Consider the following 26,446-nt stretch of genomic DNA (forward strand, 5'->3'; position numbering starts at 1 on the left):
GGTAAAGTGACTATGCAAAGATAATAAACAAGTGGTAACCAGTTTATAATAGCAATAAGTCCCCTCTAGGGTTTGTGCTATATGGCCAATATATCATGGCTAATGGCTGTATCCAGGCACACTGCGTTGCGTCGTACATAAGAACAGCCCTTAGAGACTATCACAGTGCAGGTGCATTTATACGGAGACTTGATTACACACAGGTGGATTGTATTTATCATTATTAGTCATTTAGGTCAACATTGGATCATTCAGAGATCCTCACTGAACTTCTGGAGAGAGTTTGCTGCACTGAAAGTAAAGGGGCTGAATAATTTTGCACGCCCAATTTTTCAGTTTTTGATTTGTTAAAAAAGTTTGAAATATCCAATAAATGTCGTTCCACTTCATGATTGTGTCCCACTTGGTGTTGATTCTTCACAAAAAAATACAGTTTTATATCTTTATGTTTGAAGCCTGAAATGTGGCAAAAGGTCGCAAAGTTCAAGGGGGCCGAATACTTTCGCAAGGCACTGTATACTATAACACCAAAACCAACCAAATCAAGTCCTTACATATGGGCCATATTTAAGGACTTGATTTGTGTCATTTTGATATTACAGTATGTTCTAGACATGAGGTACCAATGTTAGTTTGGTCTGAAAACCAGTCCAAACCAGCTATGGAGCTCTCCATTATGCTGCTGATCTGACCCTCCAAAGGTCAAGGGGGAGTGGTGATTGACACTTCAGCAAATGTAGGCCTCTTATAACTTTAGTTGGAAAACATACTTACACACTTTTCCCAGCAGCTCTGGGAAGATGACCAAGACTGACACCTTTAGAGAGGCTAAATGTTATCCCTTTCTCGCAGCAGCATCTGTCCACATTTACACTAATGGAGACCTCAAGAGCAGCAACCAGCTGTTCAGTTCCATGAAACCCATCATGGTGAGCGGGTCTGTTGTTGAAAAAACATAAATTCCCCGCAGGGTGAATAAACGCCAGTGTATGCTCTGCCACCAGGTACCGAGAGCCCGGATTAAAGGGCATGAAGCTCTCACAGTATGGCTCCTTTCAGAGTCCAATCTGGATTCCTGCTTGGATTAGTTTGAGTTACTTAGCTCTGCATGATTAAAAAATTACACGCAGACGTGTCTATCATATAACATGTAAAAAAAAATGTTTTTAAAACAATTTAAAGTTTAAAAAGCTCTTTCAACATGGCTATCGCATGCATTGTTTTAATGTTTTTTTTTTGGTCCAAATGTGTGAATGTGAATCAGTCATCTCCTGCCACCCGACCTGAGGCCGAAATCTGTAGGATCAAGTTCCCGCCCAGTCTTTGGGGTTATTGCAATCATATTTAATCTCCCTGGAGAGTGGAGTCATGAAAGCTGCTTTCCCCACTGGCTTGAACCAGTCCAAACCAGGCAGACTTGACGTTTGGGTGTGGGTGCATAGCCAGGGGGCGAGAGGCGAGCTATTGAGAGAACTGCTTGAAATGAAATATTTTTGAAGCTAGATGAACATCTAGTTTAGGGTGCTAAGGGGTAACAGGAGAAAGCTGGGCTATTTATCTAGTATCACACACACACAGCGGCTCAAAGGTAGAGGGGATTACTCAACAGTTTGAGTGGTTCTGGTATTGGGAATAACATAGTTCCTCGCCAGAGTGGGATAGCGTTTGACTGAAGCCAGTTGACGATTGAATTGCCCATTGTCCTCCGCTTTTGCTGTGCCACCAAGAAAACACTTGAATGTTGGAAGTGAGGGTCTGTTTTCAGGACTCAAAGGCTGAGACATTCAGGACATTACACATAATTCTCCTCAAATTAACACTGACACAGACAGCACATTCACACCTTTGTAAATATAATTTCCAGTCAATTACTTTATTAGTGCCAGAAGTTCATTTTACGTAATAGAAGTTCAGCTCAGGGTTATGCCTAAAACAAGAGGGACTGAAATACATTTTTCAGAACAGTGCATACTTCAGATAAGCCAGTTATGTGTATTCAATGCTGGTATTAAAATCTAAAATCTGTCAGAATGAGGGATATACACTGCGTGTAGAAAACATTAGTAATACCTGCTCTTTCCATGACATATACTGACCAGGTGAAAGATATGATCCCTTATGGATTATACTTTTTAAATCCATTTCAATCAGTGTAGACGAAGGGAAGGAGACAGGTTAAAGAAGGATTTTAAGTCTTGAGACTATTGAGACATGGATTGTGTATGTGTGCCATTCAGAGGGTGAAAGGGGAAGACAAAATATTTGTGCCTTTGAAAGGGGTATGGTAGTAGGTGCCAGGGGCACCGGTATGTGTCAAGAACTGCAAAGCTGCTGGGTTTTCCACACTCAAGTTTCCCATGTGTATCAAGGATGGTTCACCATCCAAGGGACATCTAGTCAACTTTATACAATTGTGAGCAAAAGGGAGGCGTGAGAAGGAAACATCAAGATAAATTGTGTTGGACAACCACGAGCAGAACAGCTTCAATGGGTCTGGAACTCTACTGGAGGGATGCGACACCATTCTTCCAAAATAAATCCCATTGTTTGGCATTTTGTTGATGGTGGTAGAAAACACTGTCTCAGGTGCCGCTCCATAATCTCCCATAAGTGTTCAATTGGGTTGAGACCTGGTGACTGAGACTGCCATGGCATATAGTTTACAGTTTTCATTCTCATCAAACCATTTAGTGACCACTCATGCCCTGTGGGTGGAGGCATTGTCATCCTATGGGGGCATAGCCATGGCAGTCAAAATGATGGCCTACCCAGCATTTTTATACATGACAGGACGTTAATTGCTTAATTAAATTCAGGAAACCAAACCTATGCGGAAGCACCTTCTTTCAATATACTTTGTATTCCTAATTTACTCAAGCACTTCCATTATTTTGGCAGTTACCTGTATACACTTTCACACAACAACCTCCAGTAAAACATGAACAGTCAAGAGATGCCACATATTGTGCAAAACAAACAATCAAATCAGAATAAATCTTCAAGAGCTTTTAATCATACATAGAAATGTAGTTCAACAGTACCATTCATTTAGAATGTTATAGCAGTATACTTAGTGTAAAGAGCATTATGTTGTTTTCTGACGAGGAATATCCACAGAGATGATAGAAGCTTCTAGAACTACATGAGAGCGAGAGAGACAGAAACGAGTACATGACTACATACATTGTAACACCTCAGACTACATTTTAACACCTCAAATAGGCAACATTTATCTGTGGTTTATGTACCAGTGTCCATCTTCCTTGTAGTTCTTTTTTTGACGAGCAGTGTGGCATTAAAATTCTTTCAGGGGGAAAAAAACAAAAACATATTTGCGCTAGCTCCCGCTGATCATCACCTGGGATACAATACATCTGACTTAAGCGATTCTTACTGGGATGCAACTGCTCAAGTTGCTTTTAAACAAAGGGGGGGGGGCACATTAATGCAGTTGAAATGTTGTGGTATTGTAGACATGGAAGGGATCCAACACACCCTGCCCACAAACACCACTACAGACGTTGTTACCATACGTGTTGGTTGTCAGCGCCACAATAACAATTCCAATCGGGGACAGTTCTAAGCAAAAAACAAATGTACAAGACAAGGTGAATAGATATGGGCTTACAAATCCCAGAAGCGCTGTTAAAGTCAATCAATTCCTCATAGAACGTCCTGTGTTGCTTCAGGTCTTCTGTCAGCTCATAGAAACTTGCTCTGTGGGGTTTCAACTCCCAGGTTGTCGAAGTAGCGTAGCATGAAATAGCACACATTTTAAGGCTGGGAGGGGGGATGCGCTGCATGCTGCGACATAGCTGCCGGAGAGGACATGGACTGGACCATCGGCTGGGCCGGCGGGGGGAGTGGGTGCAGAGGCTGCGCCCCTGAGTGTGTATTAGGGGAGGGCGGTGGTGTCGGACGTTTGAACTTGTCGGGGCTGTTGCTTCTTCTCGGGGAGGGCCTCTGTTTTGATGAAAAGAGTGAAGACAGATGGATGAGAAACATTCTCAGTTAAGTCAATTCTCTTTCAAAATATCCCCTTCTCAAAAGCTTGTACCAAAAAACGTCAATAAAAATGCAGTCTCAAATAGCCGCCTATCCCTTTTAAAAGCTGGGCAACGGAACCCATATCAAACATCAAAACCTGTTTAAAATATACGCTGGGTCTAAATGAATTGTCAACAAGTTACCATGAATTACCATGACATGTATACGAGGTTCAATGATTGATTTGTTACATTAAATAATTTAGTAATGACTCAAAAAACATCTGTTTTTAAAATCACCAGTAAGAAACTGCTAGAGAATTGCTAGCTAACTTGTAAGGACAAAAATAGTTAACTTCAGGAGTACAGACCCCCAGAAATGGGTTGATCGCCCTCTAGTGGCTAAAGTAAGAATTGCTGAAATGTACAGTCAAGAGAATAAGGGAAAGGGGGATACTTGGTTGTACAACTGAATGCCTTCAACTGAAATGTGTCTTCTGCATTTAACCTAACCCCTCAATCTAATAATTATTCTGTCAAGGGAATGTTTTCTATTTAATAAAAACAATTAAAAACGCATACTAAGACAAAAGAAACGTGACAGTGTATCAACTGATACATTTTTTAAAATTTCCTTCACGGTGTTATTAAAATGCTAGACGTGAATGCTGGAATTAAACAATTAACTATGCAAATGAGCAAAAGCTGTGTGTTAAGGAAATAGCAGCCAGTCTCTAATAAGCGCCTGTTGTGTTCAGTGATTTAAAGCAAATAAACTCCCAGGCTATTAATTGAAGATTTACAGTATTTGAAATCGAACACGATCAAATACTTTTCCTGTAAACAGTAACCCTCTTGTGTGAGCATTGGCGAGTCAAACAAATTCAAAGTGCTGGCGAATAGCTGGTGAACAGACTCTGGCTTTGATGAGTGTCCGGGTGGCTGGCCTGAAGCTCCCAGTCACCACCACTTAGTGCTAATGAGCTCTAGGGTCTTCGTAATGACGGCTGCCACCCAGAAACTAACACACTTCAGAGGCACACGCTGACATAGTGCTCCATGGATGAGTACTCAGTGTTACCATGGAAACACTCAGGGAAAAAATAAGAGCGCTTGTTCCTTTTCCTATGGGAGATCGCAAGGAAACCGAAAACTAATTTCAGTTGGAGAAAAGAAATCTTCAGTTCAGAGTAATCTCTCTGAGCCCTGACTGAGCTGAAACCAGTTTGAACCTCAGGGTGTTCCTGGTACCTGATGAGAGGAGGGTAAACTCCTGTCTCTCCTTCCAGCAGCCAGTCAGACACATGGAAACAACATTGGTTAACCTGTCTCCATAACCACAGGGAATGGCTTCACTCTACAGAGACAATGTTGACATTGAGCCGGGAGGAGTCAGCAGCAGAAAGTCACTGATGTAATCACAAGACGTTCTACTCAGTCTCCTACTCAGAACGTTTGTATATTTTAGTGTCCATTTGCAATGAATTATCCATATTGCTCTAGACTGCTCCCAGGTCTGTCTGTGCAGCAATGGAACAAATTACATAGTGACCTGCATAGGGAAGGGAAGTGCGAGGGAACGGAACATCCTAAAGCCTGTGGTAATGAGAGAGATGGAAGAGCAGACACACACAGGTCCTTCTGGCACTGGGAGAGGACCTGCTGAGTTTAACACAGGCACTGGAAGGACACTTAGACAGGCAGGGAGGTCCCACAAGATTGTTATCAATGGTATGGGCATATAGGCTATGGAAGTGAAATATACTACACTGAACAGAAATATAAAAACGCAACATGCAAAGTGTTTTTCCCATTTTTCATGAGCTGAAATAAAATAGTAGAAATGTTCCATACTCACAAAAAGCTTGTCTTACATTTTGTGCACAAATGTGTTTACATCCTGATTAGTGAGCAATTTCTCCTTTACCAATATAATCCATCCACCTGACAGGTGTGTCATATCAAGAAGCTTTTAATTTAAAACAGCATGATCATTACACAGGTGCACCTTGTGCTGGGGACAAGAAAAGGCCACTCTAAAATGTGTAGTTTCGTCACACAACACAATGCCTCAAATTGAGGGCGCGTGCAATTGGCATGCTGACTACAGGAACGTCCACCAGAACTGTTGACAGAGAACATAATGTTAATTTCTCTACCATAAGCCACCTCCATACTTTCAGAGAATTTGGCGGTACTTCCAACCGGGCTCACAACCGCAGACCACTTTTATGGCGTTGTGTGGACGAGCAGTTTGCTAAACTGTGGGGTTATGGTATGGGCAGGCGTATGCTGCAAACACAATTGAATTTTATCGATACCATGAGATCCTGAGGCCTAGTGTTTAAAGGTATCTGTGACCAACAGATGTATATCTATATTCCCTGTCATGTGAAATCCATAGATTGGGGCCTAATTTATTTATTTAAATTGACCGATTTCCTCATATGAACTGTAAATCAATGCAATTGTTGCATGTTGCAATTATATTTTTGTTCAGTATAGATCAAGAGCATTCTACTACCTTATCAATGGACTTGAGAGTGTCTACATTGTTCACCATAGGTGTATTAAATAGGTTTGATAATACAAGCACAACGATGCTAGTTGGGCAAAATTCTATATGCCGATCGATTAGACCGGATTTGATTCATATAGTCATGTGGAACACCATACAGGCTAGTTATGTCAAATGACTGACACAAGAGCAAACAAATGTGATCCAGATTAGATAAACACAACATAAAGATTAATGGTCCACATACTCCAAGCCCTCCTCCATGTTGTTGGTAGGAGATCAACTAACGCTACATCTCAGCACGGATCAATGTATCTATGATATCCACAGTCTGGGTATTTTGGGATAGTGCCATTGAGCCATTTTAGAGGACAACTGGTATTCATCCATCTACACTTCAACCCCATTTATTTTCTTGGCGGTGTCATGGCAAATCCATGAGAAATAATCTGATACTGAAGATGAATGTATCCCGAGGCACCAAATAACCAGCAGTACTGCTCACAGTTCTGATCAACACCCTAGCCAAACACTAGGTCTATTCACTACAGAACACCCTAACCGATCTGCTACACTAGACGCGTAACTTGCCAACCTAAGGCATAAGCGTAAAATTACAATCTGGTTCCATTTTCAAGAAGTCAACGAGCAGCTCACAACCAGGAACAAAAGGATAAAGTGGCTCACCCTCTGCTTGCGCTGCCCATAAGTAACACTAACATTTAAAAATAATAATAATTTAGCTCCTGCTTTAGCAATGCCCCAGTGTTGTGCCTGTTAGGAGTTCGATTAACATCTCATAAGACACTTAAATAGCACTATTAAGTGCACTGTAAATTAAACCAAACTGGTTCAGATGTCCATTGCTGGTCTTGATAGGTGCGGAGCAGACTTACCGCTACGGCGTGGGAGGCACTTCCATGGACATGCAGGGCGGGGGCGTTGAAGTGAGCAATGGCAGCTCTGGACAGGGTGGCCGGGGGAGTGAACCCAACTGTGTGACTGCCGTACGACAGACCTGGAGGAGAGAAAACGTTATTGAGTTTGCAATGTGTTTTACAGGGCACTCGGAAAGTATTCAAACCACTACACTTTTTCAACATTTTGTTAATTTACAGCCTTAGCTACACATGATTTCCTTCAACTCCATCTGATAACATAAACTATAGTTGCTTAGGTGTGATGAATACGGAGCCTGTGTGTTGCAGGTAGGGCTGGGCGATATATTGTGAATACCGGTATGGATGTTTACAATACCATCTACAACAATGTTTTGATACAGTGCTAAATTAAATGAAAAGTTATACAAATTGGACTACTTCACTGTCAGTTGTCCCAGTTTGGTTGAGTAGACAAGCACCAGAAGAAAAAAATAGGCAATTCAAATCACTTGTTTCCATTCTAGGGTCAAGCACTAATCATAAAACATATTTAGAACTTGTATTATTCAGAAACATAAAATAGCATAAACATTTAAAAATATTTTGGCTATATCACCCAGCCCTAGTTGCAGGATCACTCAAAGGAACTTGCTGCTGGCAAAGGATGTCACCGAAACAGACTAATGTCTCCTTCAATTGGTATTAACTTTGGAAACTGTCAAGAAATGTCTGTCATTTTCAGGGAAAACAATGTGGTTAGGGATATACAGTGCATTCGGAAAGTATTCAAACCCCTACACTTTTTTCACATTTTGTTAAGTTACAGCCTTATTCTAAAATGGATTAAATCATTTTTTTAAAACTCAATCTACACACAATACCCCATAATGACAAAGCAAAAATAGATAGTTTTAAATAAATTATACAAAATGTCAAACTGAAATATCACATTTACATAAGTATTCAGACCATTTACTCAGTACTTTGTTGAAGCACCGTTGTCAGCGATTACAGCCTAGAGTCTTCTTGGGTATGATGCTACGAGCTTGGCACACCTGTATCTGGGGAGTTTCTCCCATTCTTCTCTGCAGATCCTATTAAGCTCTATCAGGTTGGATGGGGAGCTTCGCTACACAGCTATTTTCAGGTCTCTCCAGAGATGTTCGATTGGGTTCAAGTCCAGGCTCTGGCTGGGCCACTCAAGGACATTCAGAGACTTGTACCGAAGCCACTCCTGCATTGTCTGCATTGTGTGCTTAGGGTGGTTGTCCTGTTGAAAGGCGAACCTTCACCCCAGTCTGGAGCAGGTTTTCAACAAGGATCCATCTGTACTTTGCTCCGTTCATCTTTCCCTCGATCGTGACTAATCCCCCAGTCCCTGCCTCTGAAAAACATCCCCAAAGCATCATGCTGCCACCACCATGCTTCAGCATGGGGATGGTGCCAGGTTTCCTCAAGACGTAACACTTGGCATTCAGGCCAAAGGGTTCAATCTTGGTTTCATCAGACCAGAAAATCTTGTTTCACATGTTCCGAGAGTCCTTTAGGTGCCTTTTGGCAAACTCAAAGCAGGCTGTCATGTGCCTTTTACAGATGAGTGGCTTCTGTCTGGCCACTCTACCATAAAGGCCTGATTGGTAGAGTGCTGCAGATATGGTTGTCCTTCTGGAAGTTTATCCTATCTGTCAGAGTAACCATCGGGTTCTTGGTCACTTCTCTGGCCAAGCCCCCCCCCCCCCCCCCTCCAATCAAGTTGAAGAAGCGTCTCAAGGATGATCAATGGAAACAGGATGCACCTGAACTCAATTTCAAGTCTCATAGCAAAGAGCCTGAATACCTATCTAAATACGTTTTTTTTAAATTCCGAATACATTTGTAAAAAATTCTACAAACTTGTTTTCGCTTTGTCATTATGGGGTATTGTGTGTAGATTGATGATAATTATTTAATTTTACTTGTATTTTTTTGTCCATTTTGGAATAAGGCTGTAACCTAACAAAATGTGGAAAAAGTGAAGGGGTCTGAATACTTTCCAAAAGCAATGTAAATAGCATTTAATTTCAGGGGATAAGCCATGCGCTGCCTGAATCTGTTTACAATTGAACTTAAAAATATATTTAATATTTTGATAGACCTGTTGACCCGACGTTCAAAACAAGCAGAGACCTTGCAACCGAGACAGGACTTGTACCAAGGGGACCTTAAATTCACCCAATTATCAGTAAGGATCTATCAACCTGTAACATAGTGTTCCAGAGACACAGCTAGATACAATGTTACTTAATAATTAACGGAATACATCTATTCATATTACAATACAATATACAAAGGTGCTCTTTTTGTATTTGGACCTTTCTCTTCCTTCATCCAGTGACATAATAGATACTCGTAAAACAGAGTTTAGTGGTTATGAGGTGTTGGACATGGGCCATGGACTTCCTGTAACTATACCCTACCAGGTGATATGGGTCGGCTGGAGCTGGGGGAAGGAGTGTATGGGATGGGACTGGACACTGTCCGTGCTCGCAGGCCTTGTGCTGACATCTCATTGAAGTACCTGAAGGGTAAAAAGACCATAGTTTAGACAATTAACTTCTGTCTCTAAATAGCACTCCCAAATCCCTGAGCAATGATTTGCTGTCTGAAACAGAAAGGAAGTGAGAGTGTGGGGTGGGGTTGCTTGTTGGATGGTTGGTTATGCATGGCTGACAGTGGAGCAAAGACTAAACATTGGTTGGAGATGGTGAAGTTGGACCAGAGGGTTTTGTGGGTTGTCGTTTCATGTCTACCTCTCGTCGTCCATCTCCAGACTGGACTCGCTCTCAGACAGCTGTCTACACAGGGCTTCGCGGCGCTCCATCTCTCTCTGCAGCTTCCTCTGCAGACGGATGTTCTCCTCGCGCATGTGCCGCTCCTCCTCAATGTACTGGGCCCGCTTCTCTGTGTCTGGGAGGGGACGGACAAATAAAGTTTCATCAAAAACCAATGCAACACCATTACACAACAACGAGTCATTACACAACAATGTATTTTTCTGAGAGAGCAAAGATGCAACAGTATTTTCCAAAAGTGCTCGTCTATGCTGTAGTACAGCAGCTATTGCACCTAAATATAATAGGTCAAGTCTGGTCTCTAATAAGAGGTTTCTGGTATTTAAGTCCATGATTTCATCAGCTTGTTAGTATTTTGGTCCAAGAGCTTTAGACAGAATAGATTGATATGACAGCTCCCCCTGGTGGCCAAATATTTAAACAGAGCATCCTTCTGCTGAACTCGTCTCCCTAGGCCAGTGTTCCCCAACAGCACACATGTTGTTGCCTGATGATTAGTTGACAAGTTGAATCAGGTGTGCTTGCCTAGGGCTAAAACAAAATGTGTACTGTTGAGGATGCACAAGGACTGGAGTTGGGAAAACACTGCCATAAGCCAGGGTTATGCAAATAGTTTCAGCCACGGGCCGATATTTGTCAGAGCGAATGGTCGGGGGGCCAGAACACAATTAGAATCATCTGTAAATGTTAACTTTACCACAACTAAGCCCAGAAATAGATTGTATTTCATACATTGCGACAAGATCACTCGCTGGCCAGCTTTGGCCTGTTGCTGACCCCTGTCCTAAGCAAACAGGTTGCCTCCCACAATGTAAACAATGTTCCATGCCGTTGGCCTAGGTCTAGGATTTCCGAGACTCTGGCTGAACTGGACCGGTCAACTACTAAAACAGAGTTAGGTTTCACTGAGAAAGTTAAGGATATTTGAGAAATAATGACAGATCTGCGCAGAGATAATATTGGGGGATTGAAAAAGAGCTTGATTATGGTCTACTTGGAACCTGCCGTTGGAAATGCGAGTGTGTGTTCGGTCTGAGGGTGAAACTGAGTGTCCACATTTGTTTGAGTGATAATATTACCATTGTTCCCAAATTGAACATGCACCTGTAAAGAGGAGCACTCTACCGTGACCCACTACCGCTGTTGTTCTAAGATCACATGGTAAAACAACTCTCCGCCAACTCCATCACTAACACGCGGGCAGTACAGGAGCATCATGTCAAACTGGAAGACTGGCCAATAGTTTCTACCATCAGGCTGCTGAATAGTCACCAGTAGCTGCTCCACCCGCTACTCTCCCCTTATGGACATGTTCCCCCCACCCAACAGACTTTTACTCTGCCCCCACCCCAACGACATTCATCACCGGTTCAGTTGTTAATAATGTTTTATTTCACTTGGTCCCCACAACCCCTCAATGGTCATGCTGCTCCCCCACAGTCATTCCCCCCACCCCCTCAAGTCTACTCTGCCTCCATCCCAATGGATATATATTTATTCATCATGGTTACAGTTATGTATATAGTGCTATTTCTATTGTCGTTTTTGTTGGCGCTTAAGATTTTTACTGTACCCTGCAATCACACCTGCAACCATGTCCATGTGACTATTAAACACTCAGAATCTGAACAAAACGCATTAGTTAAAATAACTGACAGTAAATCTACAGCAAAGCCATATGAAAGCCTCCTTGAGCACCAACATTTTTCCGAATTGTGGCAAAGACTACTGCATCTAGTTTTATGGGTTCTACGTAACCAGGTCACGTCATGATACATTCACTGTTGACCATTGGCCTTTGAAACTCACGTTGCAGCTCGGTGGTACGGAGGTTCTTCTTCAGCCTCTCCACTTCGTCCTTCAGGAAGCGGATATGCCGCATCATGTTCTCCGGAGAGTCAATCTCCATGGAAACATCCCTGGGGGAGGGAGGAGCAGACACAGGCTGGTCCAACTTCTCCTGGAGGATTCTGTCAAAGACAAGTGAGCTCCAATGAATCAACACAGGGAAAAGTCAACCTTTTACCATTGTATGGGTTATTGCTACAGTCCTAATAAAAGAGAATCAATAGAGAGCATACAACAGTGTGAAGGTTCATTTTGTTTACTTTCAACCATTCCCAGACCCCAGCACCTAGGTTTTTCTAGAAATAAACATACTACTCCTAAAGAATATATGGTTGCTACAGAACAAAAGTCTACCTTTTCTCTGCCTCCAATTTGTCCATGCGCTTCCACAGTCTATTGACAAGAGCCTCTTGTTCTTGCTCTAATGTGTTTTCGAGGTCAATCTTCTCACGCCTTAGCTGGAAACAAAGGGAACACAGCAAAGAGATATTCAGCTTGAAAACATCTTACCTTCCACAAAGAAATGCGCACCCACACACAAAGTTCTACACTCCATCATGATAATGCACATGCCCTTAAGTGGGAGTGCCGACATTATGTCCTCAGGAGAGACTCAGCTGCACCAAGACAATGGCTGTCTCTGAAATCTGTCTTGCCTACCACTTACTAAAACTGTATACTGTGTACTACACACTATTTAGAACGTACTGATAAGTAAAATTTAATGCAGTAAGCAAAAAATATTAACATACTAAGCTCATCCATACTGAGAACATGTCATCTAATGTGCAATTACGTTGATTCACACCATTTGTTAATTTTGGTACAGCGCGTCACCATATCTGATTAACAACTGTTGTTAAAGACAGCGAAAAAAAATCAGAATCTACTATACTGAACAAAAATATAAACGCAACACGTAAAGTGTTGGTCCCATATTTCATGAGCTGAAATAATATGTTCCATGGGCACAAACATTTGATCTCTCTCAAATGTTGTTTACAACTCTGTTAGTGACTCTGTTATCCTTTGCCAGGATAATCCACCCACCTGACAGGTTTGCCATATCAAGAAGCAGATTAAACAGCATGATCATTACACAGGTACACCTTGTACTGGGGACAATAAAAGCCACAGATGTCTCAAGCTGAGGGAGCGTGCAACTTGCATGCTGGCTGCAGGAATGTCCACCAGAGCTGTTGCCAGAATATAATGTTAATTTCTCTACCAAAGGCCAACTAACTTTATTTTAGAGAATTTAGCAGTATGTCCACAACCGCAAACTACGCCAGCACAGGACCGCCACATCCGGCTTCTTCATCTGCAGAATCATCTGAGACCAACCACCCAGACAGCTGATGAAACTGAGGAGTATTTCTGTCTGTAATAAAGCCCTTTTGTGAGGAAAACGTATTCTGATTGCCTGGCCTGGCTCCCCAGTGGGTGGGCCCAGCTCCCAAGGCCTACCCTTGGCTGTGCCCCTGCCCAGCCACGTGAAATCAATAGATTATGGCCAAATACATTTATTTCAACTGACTGATTTCTTTATCTGAACTGTAACTTTGTGGAATTTGTGAAATTGTTGCACGTTGGGTTTATATTTTTGTTTAGCATAGTTTCAACATTATTGGTATATTTACATTTCTTTGAAGTTCTCTCTCAAAGATCTGACCCTTTTCCCCCTTAAATTTTCACCTAAAATGTCAAACCCAAACATGTAGCTCAGGACCTGAAGCAAGGATATGCATATTCTTGATACCATTTGAAAGGAAACACTGAAGTTTGTGGAAATGTGAAATTAATGTAGGAGAATAACACATACTGTTCAAAATGTTGCATCAAGTCTGCCCAAATGTGCCGAAAGGATACATTTTCAAGTACATAACTATATAGAACATATATAGAGAAGACAGCAGGGGTTAGAGAGACAGCAGGGGTTCAAGCTGTAGAACAGTTCTTACATTTGAGTATAAAAATTGATTTTATCAAACAAAACTATGGTACATTTTTATCTCTGGGACACTAAGGATGACAAATAAGAGCAAGATTAGTGAATGTAAGTATATTATTTACCTTCAGAGGTGAATGTATCAAACCAGTTGCCGTGATAAAAGTTGTTGTTCTGCACTCTCAAACAATATCATGGTATTTTTTCATTCTAATATCTACTGTAAATTGGAGAGTGCAGCTAGATTTACAAGAATTTAAGCTTTCTGCCCATATAAGACATGTCTATGTCCTGGGAAATGATCTTGTTACTTACGTCATGCTAATCACATTAGCTCAACTGTCCCACAGGGTGGGGGTGGTGACGACGACCGAACCTGTAGAGGTTAACTTAACTAGATAGCTAGCTACCTACTAAATTAGCGAACCAAATGCACAACTGCAGAGCATTTAGCACAGTTAACACAGCACAGTTAACTTAATAGTGATAAGGCGTCTAGCTGGCAAACATTTAGTTGTGAATTCCATACTGTAACTAGATCACATGTGAGTGACTGGGTCTCGTAGTTTTGTGCTTGCTAAACACCTGACGGGACTACCGGTAAGCTTCAAAATGAAAAATTATGTGATGGGTGAAATGAAGAACGTGATGTTCTTTATCTCCTAATGTATTGCACAAGTTAATTAAAGGTATTTACTTAAAAAGTAGCAACAAATATTCACATTTAGCTTCTTCCAAAATCAAGCTCTGCTTGATTTGCGTGTTTAATATTTGTTTTGTGCGTACAGAAAACTGTAGCAATTTTGAGTTACTTGTATAACTTTCTGAGCTGGGATGTCTGTCCTGCAATAGTTTAGGTCAGAGACTATAAAATGTTTGCAACGAGACCGTTAACATTCAGTTCGCATTCTCTATAGGATATTACATGTACTTGTTACCATTGCTAACCTTTGGATTACGAGGGCTCAGTTGGGTTTGAAAATAGCACCCCTTGTGTTCAGTGCCAGTATTGGCACAAGGCCGGTATGAAGGTATGACAATCTGGATACCGCCCAAGCCGACTATTTAGAATGCAAGTATGGGTATTCAGACACTGTCAATGTCATTTCACATAGTGTCATTATGTCACTGTACCTGCTCCAAGGTGAGCTGCTTTGATATAGTGTCATTCTCCATTTTTTTTATCTTCTTCATCAGTTTGTTGACCTGGAACTCCTGCTCCTGCTCCAAGTGCTGTTCCAACTCAGCCTTCTCATGTTGTAACTGTGGGAGCAGAAATCAATGTGACTAATAGAAACTAATGAAAAGATTTGCATTAAAGCACTGTGGTTAGATGTTGATAGATCTTTTTTATAGAGAGGGTAATAGGTTGGTGCTGCTTGTCTCTAAAATGATTGAGATCTGGAGAAGAATGTGTTGTGAAATGGCGGCGGTGCAGCTAGATATTGCCAAAAACAACCAAAGTAACCACATTTGGCCATCTACCAATAAAAAGGGTGTGGCTCATAGCTTGTTAAAAATTTGACGATTGTGACAAATACCTAGCACTGACTAATCATCAGATCAAAATAAAACATAGGACAATTGAGAAAGAGGGCGTTGAGCAATTTTAGTTGCATGCTAGAGTTCATTTTGACAGTCTAACCTCACGTTCCTCTGTTCTCGGGGCACAGACGGTTATAGAAACACCACAACAGACTGGAGTTGTGCAGCCAACATTCTCAGAGATGATCAACAGCTTCAGGCCACATCAAGTGTTAACATTCTCTTAAATTAGCCTAAAGACGCTCTGGTATTTAACTGCTATGCATACCATCTTACTGACAAGAGCTAAGAGTTTTGTTTGAAGATAAATTATGTTTATGAAGCCTCAACAGTTTAGAAATGGGCAGCCCCACAGAGACCTGTGTCTGAAGGTGGATACAGGACATCTAGGGTATAGGTGGCCCACTCCTTATAGTAGTAGTAGCCTATACCACTGAAAATACTAATACTATTAACCATTTACTGTTGAAGCCTGGGGTGTGGTGGAACAGGGTTTCCAGTACAAATTCAGATTAGCGTTGTTCTAGCCTGGTGCCTTAGAATACATTTTACAAGAAAAAGTATGTCAGACATGTCTCCATGTTTACAGAAGTGGCTCCTTACCACAGACATGACTACCACAACTACCATTTTATAGCGACACTTGGTGGGGGGGGGGGGGCAAAGGAGCGTCTGTCGACACTAAAGAATAGGAGCAGAAGTAGGTCTGTTTCATGTTAGGGAACAGGACCAATAACAGTAGCCTCCAGACTGTTTGACCTTTAACAAAGGTCTGGTAAAACACATGAGTGGTCCAGTGAGATTCATTCTTCTTCTCACATCAAACCATTAGTCAGTACTACAAAAGGTCAACAGCTCATATTTGCCACAGGGCCACATGTGGGTCAGTTGCAAGAGAGACCAAATAGCCTAACCAAGGAATAGGAGGAGTCAGTCAAGTGTAATTTATAGTCGCAATGAGGTCGGTTAATAAAATACTTAAGGCAAGAACCATTACTGCTGTAATGCGCTCCGCCCCAAACACAAATCCTTACATTTTCACTCTGCGTCAAATACTTGGCATAAGTGCCTCAGAGCCAGCTCTCTTTCGGCTGTCACTTACTTGCATGAGTTTTCTTGACAGTTCATTTGTGAGAAATTCCTCCTCTTTCTCATAGTTGACAGCGAGGGTCTCCTTCTCCTTCTGCAGGGCCTGGATCTTCTTGAACAGGGTGTTGCTGATGAACTCCTCCTCCTGCTCAGCCCTGGCTTGCTGCAGTCACAGAGAAAGGTAACATTTACAGAAAAGACGAGTGCAGCATTCACAGCAAGATGGCTCACAGAATAAAACATGTCTTAATTGTGTTAAGAGATTTTTGGAATGGGTAACAATGGCACCATATGAAGTTATTTGTCATTGCCAATCTAAAGTCAACCTTTACCACACTGCTAGGCAGAGCTCACAGCTGTCTGTGCTAAAATATGGTATTCCTATTGTTAAAGACTTTTAATTGACTGCAGTAGCATCTGTGCAAAAACAAGGAATAACATGGTGCAGGTTTGCTGCATTGAAGGTCTGTGTCAGCTGGAGAGGAAGCAGTTAGTCAGTCCGCCCCCCCCCCCCACCCCAATGACTCAAGCAGTAGCCCATTGCAGTAACTGAAGGAGTGAGGAACGAGCTATTTTTTGTTTTACTGTCAATAGTCATAGCGACGAAATAAGAGACAGAAAAGGGGGTGGTGGGGGTCGCAAAACAGGGGAACAAGGAGAAAGAAAATCAAAACCATGCTAGTCATACCGATGCATTGGACAGACAGAGTAGGTGTTGTTGAACTAGGCTACGTAGCTACTGTATGTCATGATTTATTATAAATTCAACAGTTGTGTCAAGGGTTAGCTGTAAAGTTAAGCACAAAAACAACGGAAACGCCAAGCCTCAGCAGAGGATTCAGTGAATAAAAAATAAAGAAATGGTTAACTAACGTTTGATACAAACGTCAACTTCTTGGTCACCACTAACTGTTCAAATGGATCGATTGGTGTTAGCAAATGAACCTGGCATTGGCGAACTAGCTAGCAACACCAAAACATAACGGGCTAGCTAACATTTAGGTTAGCTAGTCAACCATCTAGCTACGCTAGCTCGCTAAGCTAACTAATGCTAACTTCTTAACATGGCTAGCTACGTCCGTTGCCTATATTTCGCTACTAGTTAGTTAACATTAGTTTGTTAACCTAGTTGCAATTTCGTACGTTTAACGTACATGTATAGATGCATTTTTTAATGTAGCTAATGTCAGTTAGCTAGCTAGGCTAATCAACAACAACAAAAAAACAAGTTACTCACAATGGTGACGCTGGCTTTACGCAGGTCCCTATTCTCCTCCTGTAGCGCCTTGCACTTGAGTTTGAACGTCTCTAGCTCAATTTTAAGAACTTTGTTCTCTTGTTGTAGTGAAGCTAGTCTGTTCGTTAACTCCTCTAATCGAAACTGTGAAATGACTACTCCCGGCTTGCTAGAATTTGAGGCTGAGGATGACATCAGGGTAACCGAGCTACTCCCTGCTCCGTCGGTGTCGCTCTCGCTTGCACTGTCCGCCATGGCTGTGTGCGACAGTGTGGAGGAGACGGGAGCTGCAGTGTTTGTAGTGCATCAGCCTACGAACATTCGGTGTGGTGTGACCAAAGACTGAACATGGAGCAAGATGTTTTACCGGATGTATAAATCTGAATCATCCGTATGGTATTTCCACTCCCCACCAAATATGGCGAGGAGATGAAGCCCAGTAGCCGGCAGTGAGCGAGATGGAACTGGACTGAGTGGCTGCTGATTTTCTCATCGAACAAAAGCCCGATTTCAATACAGTTTCTGTTCGAAAAACTAAAATATGTTACGAAGAGAGTACACTACATTTTGTAGACGTGATCCCTTGACATGTTTTTTTTTAATTGCAAGGAGTGCAAGGGCGAATTGAGTTACTGCACACGCGCACTTCAAAGAGAAAGTCGTTCGCTAACGGAAATATGCAAATACATGCTAGAACGCACCAATAGGATTTCGCTACATTACTCCTCCTTGGCTCTGCCCACACACGTGTTTGTGCTATGTGTAATTTGCTCCCATTGAAAACGACACGGATTAACTATCTGGTTAGTTATATCTTTGGTGTGACCTTTACTCTGGGTTTCAACCAAACGCGTGTTAAAATAGCGTCACCATGTGGAGATAGCTCTGTGGGAAAAAAACGCGCTTGTTTGAAATGGAAAAGCGTTGTGGTAGATATTGATAAAGAAAAACATCAAGACAAAGTAGCTGCTTTTTACAGGTGGGATGCAAGCGCTTCATCCCGATGGGTTCATGTTGATTGTAACGGAGATTGTGACAGCTGGTTAAATTGCGTCCCTTGACAAGGCAAGAAGAAGATGTATGTCAGGAGAAGTGCAGTATTATCATGAGAAGAGTTATACTTCGAGTAGGGAGGAGGAATGGAGGGGAGAAGAGAGGCATAGGGTCTAAGAGAGAGGGGCAGAGGGTGAGCTTGAATCGGTAAAAAAATGGCTGAAAATAAGGAGATGGTTTGTTAAAGAAGAATGGTAGAAAGTGTAAGCAGAGTGAGTTGAAGACAGGAGAAATGAAAGTGAATGAGGGAAAGGTATCTGAGGTGGTAGGTAGTGGGGAAGTTCTTGGAGCCCGAGGCTTGCACCGAGGGTCGGGATAAACATGAGTTTGTGACCGGAGGGGGAACGTTTTTGGAAAAAGTCGACCCTTGCCTTTTGGCTGATCCATTTGCGGTTTCAGGGTGGGTGAAAACAGAGGTGGGTGCTGTGGAATCGGCGAGGGTAACGAGAAGTGATCTTGTGATAATTGTATGTGTTTCTGCTGGTCAGAGGGAGCAGGCGCTCAGTGTTAAACTAATGGGGGCAAGAAATTTGAATTGTTTTGCTCTCAAGAAAAGGGCGCCATTGAGAGGAGTGACTTCTGGTGTAGCGGTAAATGTGAAAGCAGACCAACTGAAGGGGAAGATTCACGGTGGTTGTGATGCACGTCGTTTGGTGTGACGCGGACAGGGTGGCGTGAGTGGTGAAACAGAGTCATTGTCACTTCTTTTGAGTTTTGAGGTTGTCTTTCCCCGACAAAGTGATGTTAGGATATACAGTTGAAGTCGGAAGTTTACATACATCTTAGCCAAATGCATTTAAACTCAGTTTTTTTACAATTCCTGACATTTAATCCTAGTAAAAATTCCCTGTCTTAAGTCAGGATCACCACTTTATTTTAAGAATGTGAAATGTCAGAATAATAGTAGAGAGTGATTTATTTCTGCTTTAATTTCTTTCATCACATTCCCAGTGGGTCAGAAGTTTACATACACTCAATTAGTATTTGGTAGCGTTGCCTTTAAATTGTTTAACTTGGGTCAAACGTTTCAGCTAGACTTCCACATGCTTCCCACAATAATTTGGGTTAATTTTGGCCCATTCCTCCTGACTGAGCTGGTGTAACGGAGTCAGGTTTGTAGGCCTCCTTGCTCGTACACGTTTTTCAGTTCTGCCAACACATTTTCTATAGGATTGAGGCTTTGTGATAGTCACTAAAATACCTTGACTTTGTTGTCCTGAAGCCATTTTGCCACAACTTTGGAAGTATGCTTGGGGTCATTGTCCATTTGGAAGACCCATTTGTGACCAAGCTTTAACTTCCTGACTGATGTCTTGAGATGTTGCTTCAATATATCCATATCATTTTCCTGGCCAAACAGTTCTATTTTTGTTTCATCAGACCAGAGGATATTTCTCCAAAAAGTACAATCTTTGTCCCCATGTGCTGCTGCAAACCGTAGTCTCTTTTTTTTATGGTGGTTTTGGAGCAGTGGCTTCTTCCTTCCGGCCTTTCCGGTTATGTCGATATAGGACTCGTTTTACTGTGGATATACAGTGGGGAGAACAAGTATTTGATACACTGCTGATTTTGCAGGTTTTCCTACTTACAAAAAGCATGTAGAGATCTGTAATATTTGTCATAGGTACACTTCAACTGTGAGAGACGGAATCTAAAACAAAAATCCAGAAAATCACATTGTATGATTTTTAAGTAATTAATTTGCATTTTATTGCATGAAATAAGTATTTGATACATCAGAAAAGCAGATCTTAATATTTGGTACAGAAACCTTTGTTTGCAATTACAGAGATCATACGTTTCCTGTAGTTCTTGACCAGGTTTGCACACACTGCAGCAGGGATTTTGGCCCACTCCTCCATACAGACCTTCTCCAGATCCTTCAGGTTTCGGGGCTGTCGCTGGGCAATACAGACTTTCAGCTCCCTCCAAAGATTTTCTATTGGGTTCAGGTCTGGAGACTGGCTAGGCCACTCCAGGACCTTGAGATGTTTCTTACGGAGCCACTCCTTAGTTGTCCTGGCTGTGTGGTTCAGGTCGTTGTCATGCTGGAAGACCCAGCCATGACCCATCTTCAATGCTCTTACTGAGGAAAGGAGGTTGTTGGCCAAGATCTCGCGATACATGGCCCCATCCATCCTCCCCTCAGTACGGTACAGTCGTCCTGTCCCCTTTTCAGAAAAGCATCCCCAAAGAATGATGTTTCCACCTCCATGCTTTACGGTTGGGATGGTGTTGTTGGGGTTGTACTCATCCTTCTATTCCTCCAAACACAGCAAGTGGAGTTTAGACCAAAAAGCTCTATTTTTGTCTCATCAGACCACATGACCTTCTCCCATTCCTCCTCTGGATCATCCAGATGGTCATTGGCAAACTTCAGACAGGCCTAGACATGCGCTGGCTTGAGCAGGGGGACCGTGCGTGCGCTGCAGGATTTTAATCCATGACGGCGTAGTGTGTTACTAAATTTTTTTCTTTGAGACTGTGGTCCCAGCTCTCTTCAGGTCAATGACCAGGTCCTGCCGTGTAGTTCTGGGCTGATCCCTCACCTTCCTCATGATCATTGATGCCCCACGAGGTGAGATCTTGCATGGAGCCCCAGACTGAGGGTGATTGACCGTCATCTTGAACTTCTTCCATTTTCTAATAATTGCGCCAACAGTTGTTGCTTTCTCACCAAGCTGCTTGCCTATTGTCCTGTAGCCCATCCCAGCCTTGTGCAGGTCTACAATTTTATCCCTGATGTCCTTACACCCTCTCTGGTCTTGGCCATTGTGGAGAGGTTGGAGTCTGTTTGATTGAGTGTGTGGATAGGTGTCTTTTGTGCAGGTAACGAGTTCAAACAGATGCAGTTAATACAGGTAATGAGTGGAGAACAAGCGGGATTCTTAAAGAAAAACTAACAGGTCTGTGAGAGCCGGAATTCTTACTGGTTGGTAGGTGATCAAATACTTATGTCATGCAATAAAATGCAAATTAATTACTTAAATCATACAATGTGATTTTATGGATTTTTGTTTTAGATTCCGTCTCTCACAGTTGAAGTGTACCTATGATAAAAATTACAGACCTCTACATGCTTTGTAAGTAGGAAAACCTGCAAAATCGGCAGTGTATCAAATACTTGTTCTCCCCACTGTAGATACTTTTGTACCCGTTTCCTCCAGCATCTTCACAAGGTCCTTTGCTGTTGTTCTGGGATTGATTTTCACTTTTCGCACCAAAGTACATTCATCTCTAGGAGACATAATGCATCTCCTTCCTGAGCGGTATGACGGCTGCGTGGTCCCATGTGTTTATACTTGCGTACTATTGTTTGTACAGATGAACGTGGTACCTTTAGGCATTTGGAAATGGCTCCCAATGATAAACCAGACTTGTGGAGGTCTACAATGTTGTTTCAGAGGTCTTGGCTGATTTCTTTTGATTTTCCCATATTGTAAAGCAAAGAGGGCTTGAAGGTAGGCCTTGAAATACATCCACGGGTACACCTCCAATTGACTCAAGTGATGTCAATTAGCCTATCAGAAGCTTCTAAAGCCATGACATCATTTTCTGGAATTTTCGAAGCTGTTTAAAGACACAGTCAACTTAGTGTATGTAAACTTCTGACCCACTGGAATTGTGATACAGTGAATTAAGTGAAATAATCTGTCAGTAAACAATTGTTGGAAAAATGACTTGTGTCATGCACAAAGTAGATGTCCTAACCGACTTGTCAAAACTATAGTTTGTTAATTAACAAGACATTTGTGGAGTGGTTGAAAAACTAGTTCTAATGACTCCAACCTAAGTGTATGTAAACGTCCGACTTCACCTGTATAAGTTATCCTGTACGAGCTTTTGTGCCGACTACATTACGTTGTTACAGGTGTCAAGCTTATGGGCATGTGGCTACAGTGTGTAGGAGGGAGGTTCCTAGGTGTGAGAAGTGTGCAGAAGGGAATGAGACAAAGGAATGTGTAGCATTGGGGAAAGTAGTGGTAGGGGTGCCCCATGGGGCTGGGGATCAGAAATGTCCAGCGCAAGAGAAGTAGTTGATGTTTCCAGGGTTAGAGAAGAGCAGAAGTTGTCATATGCTGAGGCAGTGAAGAAAATAGAGGAAGATGGGTCAAGGGGGAGGGATCCTGAGAGGAGTACATAGGGATAAACCAACAAGTGATATGTTTCTATAATATTGGATTTTTGGCATTTGTTGTAATTGTTATCAACTGTACTGCAGGGGTGGAACATAAGTCACAGAAAATAGAGGTTGTGGTGGCAGCTGCAGAGAGGTATTTGGGTGTGCAAGACTTGACATCAGAAGAGTTACAGGGTGTAGTAAGTGGTGGTGTCTCATCCTTTCAGGCTGTTGGTCTGAAGTAGGACTAAATAGATTTATATAGTGGAGTACTGTATTTATTATCAATGTAGTGTTAGATGGTAGAGTATTTGTTGTATTAAAAAAAATGTGCTAAAGCTAAGTATAAGGGAGTTATACTCCAGTCTAGTAGGTGGCGGTAATGCAACATTTATTGGATGCCAACCACCATTAAACCTCATTGAAGAAGAAGAGCTAGCTCTGTCTTATTTTGTGCCAATGCTCATTGATGCCATAGGATACAGAAAAGTATATCAAGAAAAGTAAAAGTGTAGTATATTTCAATTAAGTGGACAATATTACTGGGGGAAACTAAAACCACTGATGTTTAGCTTGATCCAACAGTAGTCTAACAAAAAGGCACAATGCATGAACAGTATGTTTCTGCAGTGTGGGTCTTACCAGTCATGTCTGCGACAACATTTTAAATAAACTCTGAGTCCCAATTCTCCACCCTTCTCCCAAAGTGTGCACTGCCACACTTTCTGGCATGGATTTAACAATAGTGGAAACCCCCTCTAGCCTGTCCCCATATAATAGACACTTCTTGATGGCTTCTTGGGTTTTGTAGATCTGAAAAGACTATAGCCTGAGAACCCACCCCACCTACCCAAGGCTATGATAGTTTGAGAAAGACGTGTTCATCTCTGGCTTGGCTACTGATTTTTGCCATTTTTTCTGCATTTAGGATAACTTCTTTAAAAGGATAATGAATGTGCTAATAGCAGGTTTTCACTGTGGTGTTGTATTAACGGGGCTTAGAAAGACACTTTATAGAAGATTTAAATTTTTGAAAATGTTATTTTGTTATTGATGTACCACCTCTTCTTGTGTCCGGCTAATTGTTCAATCATACATTACATCATAGATAAACGTGTATGTGGCCAATAAAATTTGACTTGATCTGCCAACCTCTTATCCCTTAGCCTAAACATTTGACAATCCATTGGAATTTCTTCCAAACCTAAGAGATTCAACATCAAATAAACAAACACAAAGATAAAACAGAAACAACTGATTGCAAAATCAATGCATTTTTATTTTGTTATTTTGTTTTTAAATTGAAACATTGTGGTGGCGTCATTACTGCTATAGCCTCTAAAAGAAGACTTTGAATAACCAAAGTGCTAGAATAGTTACATTTCAATGGCTTCACTCTGTTAGTAAGAATTGTACATCGAAAAATTAGCTCAGGTGAAAACACATATCAAACAAAATTGATCAAATTAGCCTCTACCCCCTGATTGACATGTAGGATGGGAGATATGATACAATACCCTAAATGACTTCACTTGTCTAAAAATAAAGTCCTTTACTTGGTTGTCATGTCCACAGCATAAACATCATCACACTAAGTCTGAGCCTTCACACCAGAATAACACCACACTTTAACTACATGGGCCTCTAGTCAAACCAATACAAAGAGAAGATCTAATGCAAAGTAATCGCCAATGAGCTATCAAATGAATGCTAGTTAGACACCGCATACAGATTCTCAAGCCAAGAAAGATCACACAATTCATTTGATGCTTAAATAATCGTTTGACCATCCAGTGTTTTTGTCATACATATTCTATTAAGAGCTACAATCAAATAATGTCTTATGTCTTTATGTGAGTAGATTAAATTTAAGGAAGTACTTCACCAAAGCCCAAAAGGAAATGACACCTTTTCTTTAAAACCACAGCAGCCTTCATAAAACCAAATGACACACCGCTAAAATGATTACAAACAGTCTTACAGCGTACAGAGACCTCTACACCTTATAGCCAATACACAGAATACAGTTATAGTTTTACGGCGAGCCAGTCTACTAGCATATACATTCAGATAACTTCTTTCTCATAGCATTTATGCTAATGCCAGCAGAAGGTGCCGTTCAGTTTTACATAGACAAACGGTAGACTACATTAAACCCTCAAGAAGCTATAGAACAAATGTTCTTCATACTGTTCCTTGTCCCCGACACAATAAATGCTTTTATGGTATTTTTTTTTCATTTCAAATATAAAACTGGTGACAAATGTAAGGACTATATGTGTAAACAGATAAAGGGTTTTAATTCTCATTTTAATACAGTGTTTGCAAACTTGTAAAAATTGTACTTAAAATAATGTGAACGGCATGCATGAAAATATGAGTACTCTGCTTTTGCAGAATTAGATACATCCCCTTTTTAGGAATCACTTAAATTTGCAGAAGATTTTCTGGAAATGTCCTCTGTTAAAATCTAACCAGCTTTTTTTCATATACAAACATTATACCTGCTATAATAATGAATTATACAAGAACGTGTGAAGTTACACTCAAATCTTCCTTAAAAGTGGAACCATTTTGATAATAATGTTGAAAGCACTTGTAAAGTTCTCTCCTGTGCATTATCATCCTGTAACTCATCATTTTTCTATTGTACACATTGTAATTTATATACAGGAAAAAGCTGTGTATTATTTTTAGTTTTAAAAAGGAAAACAAACCCCACAGCAATTTACAACCTGACATTTATGGGTCCAAGAAAAAACTATAAGGCGAGTGTTGGAGGTGGATCAGAAGTGTTCCTCTAGGTTTTGTGTAATTTTGTTGATTTTCTTTCTCCTACTACTAGAATTGAGCTTTTGTGCCATCTTTGGTCACAGGTGTAAGTTCAGTTGCACCTGTAGTTTTTCTGTGATGGAGTCCTTTTTGTTGTCACCACAATACTCCTCAAAAGCTCTCGCGACACCAATGGCACGTTACGAGTCACAAACAGGAAGCAGAATTCTCCTGGTCCATAGACCACAGGAAGTGAGAGCCATACAATTAGAATTCAGATTCCATGGTGAGAACCTTCCAGGTCCCTCAATTGACAGGGAGTGAGTTTTTCATGCTCATATTGAAATCAGACGGATCAAGTCCTGGCTGAAATTTCTTGAGTTTTTCAGTTTGTAACTTTCTGCCCTGGAAACAGATGAGAAGAATTCCTGCACACCTGAAAATTAAGAAAATATTACAATATATCAGATATTGGCAGCTGTTTGAAAGAAGGTAGCCATTATAGAGGACATAGCCCATGCATTCACTAATGCTTACGAGTCCCTTAGTTTCTACTAATTCAGTTTACTGACTTTTACAAGTTCCATTTTGCAAGCCACCCACAAATCTACAGGAGCA

The 26,446-nt window shown here is 41.4% G+C and overlaps 2 protein-coding genes across 12 annotated transcripts in view; both read right to left on the reverse strand.

Moving 5' to 3' along the window:
• Positions 1–2,991: 2,991 nt before the first annotated feature.
• LOC139412398 (coiled-coil domain-containing protein 6-like) lies at positions 2,992–18,216 on the reverse strand. Its single transcript, XM_071159207.1, has 9 exons — positions 17,884–18,216; positions 16,660–16,809; positions 15,147–15,275; positions 12,419–12,522; positions 12,026–12,186; positions 10,175–10,331; positions 9,842–9,942; positions 7,401–7,522; positions 2,992–3,963 (listed from the first exon to the last, which is right to left on the reverse strand). Exons 1-9 carry the CDS (start codon positions 18,136–18,138, stop codon positions 3,775–3,777), a joined length of 1,368 nt encoding a protein of 455 aa, XP_071015308.1. The 5' UTR covers positions 18,139–18,216; the 3' UTR covers positions 2,992–3,774.
• Positions 18,217–26,209: 7,993 nt separating this feature from the next.
• Positions 26,210–26,446, reverse strand: part of LOC139412408 (ankyrin-3-like) — a 163,860-nt gene continuing 163,623 nt past the window's right edge. For all 11 annotated transcript variants that reach the window (XM_071159259.1, XM_071159252.1, XM_071159240.1 and 8 more), the window contains one exon: positions 26,210–26,264. The gene's annotated coding sequence lies outside the window, so the exon portion shown is untranslated. The remainder of the gene's footprint in view (positions 26,265–26,446) is intronic.

Source organism: Oncorhynchus clarkii, chromosome 1, assembly GCF_045791955.1.
Source record: "Oncorhynchus clarkii lewisi isolate Uvic-CL-2024 chromosome 1, UVic_Ocla_1.0, whole genome shotgun sequence".
In the NCBI taxonomy this organism is placed as follows: domain Eukaryota; kingdom Metazoa; phylum Chordata; class Actinopteri; order Salmoniformes; family Salmonidae; genus Oncorhynchus; species Oncorhynchus clarkii.

Coding starts and splice junctions, on each gene's coding strand:
- LOC139412398 (XM_071159207.1), bottom strand. CDS start 18,138: ATGGCGGACAGTGCAAGCGAGAGCGACACCGACGGAGCAGGGAGTAGC. Junction 16,810..17,883: donor GTAAAGCCAGCGTCACCATT/GTGAGTAACTTG, acceptor CTGTGACTGCAG/CAAGCCAGGGCTGAGCAGGA. Junction 7,523..9,841: donor CAGCCGACCCATATCACCTG/GTAGGGTATAGT, acceptor TCTCTCCTCCAG/GTCTGTCGTACGGCAGTCAC.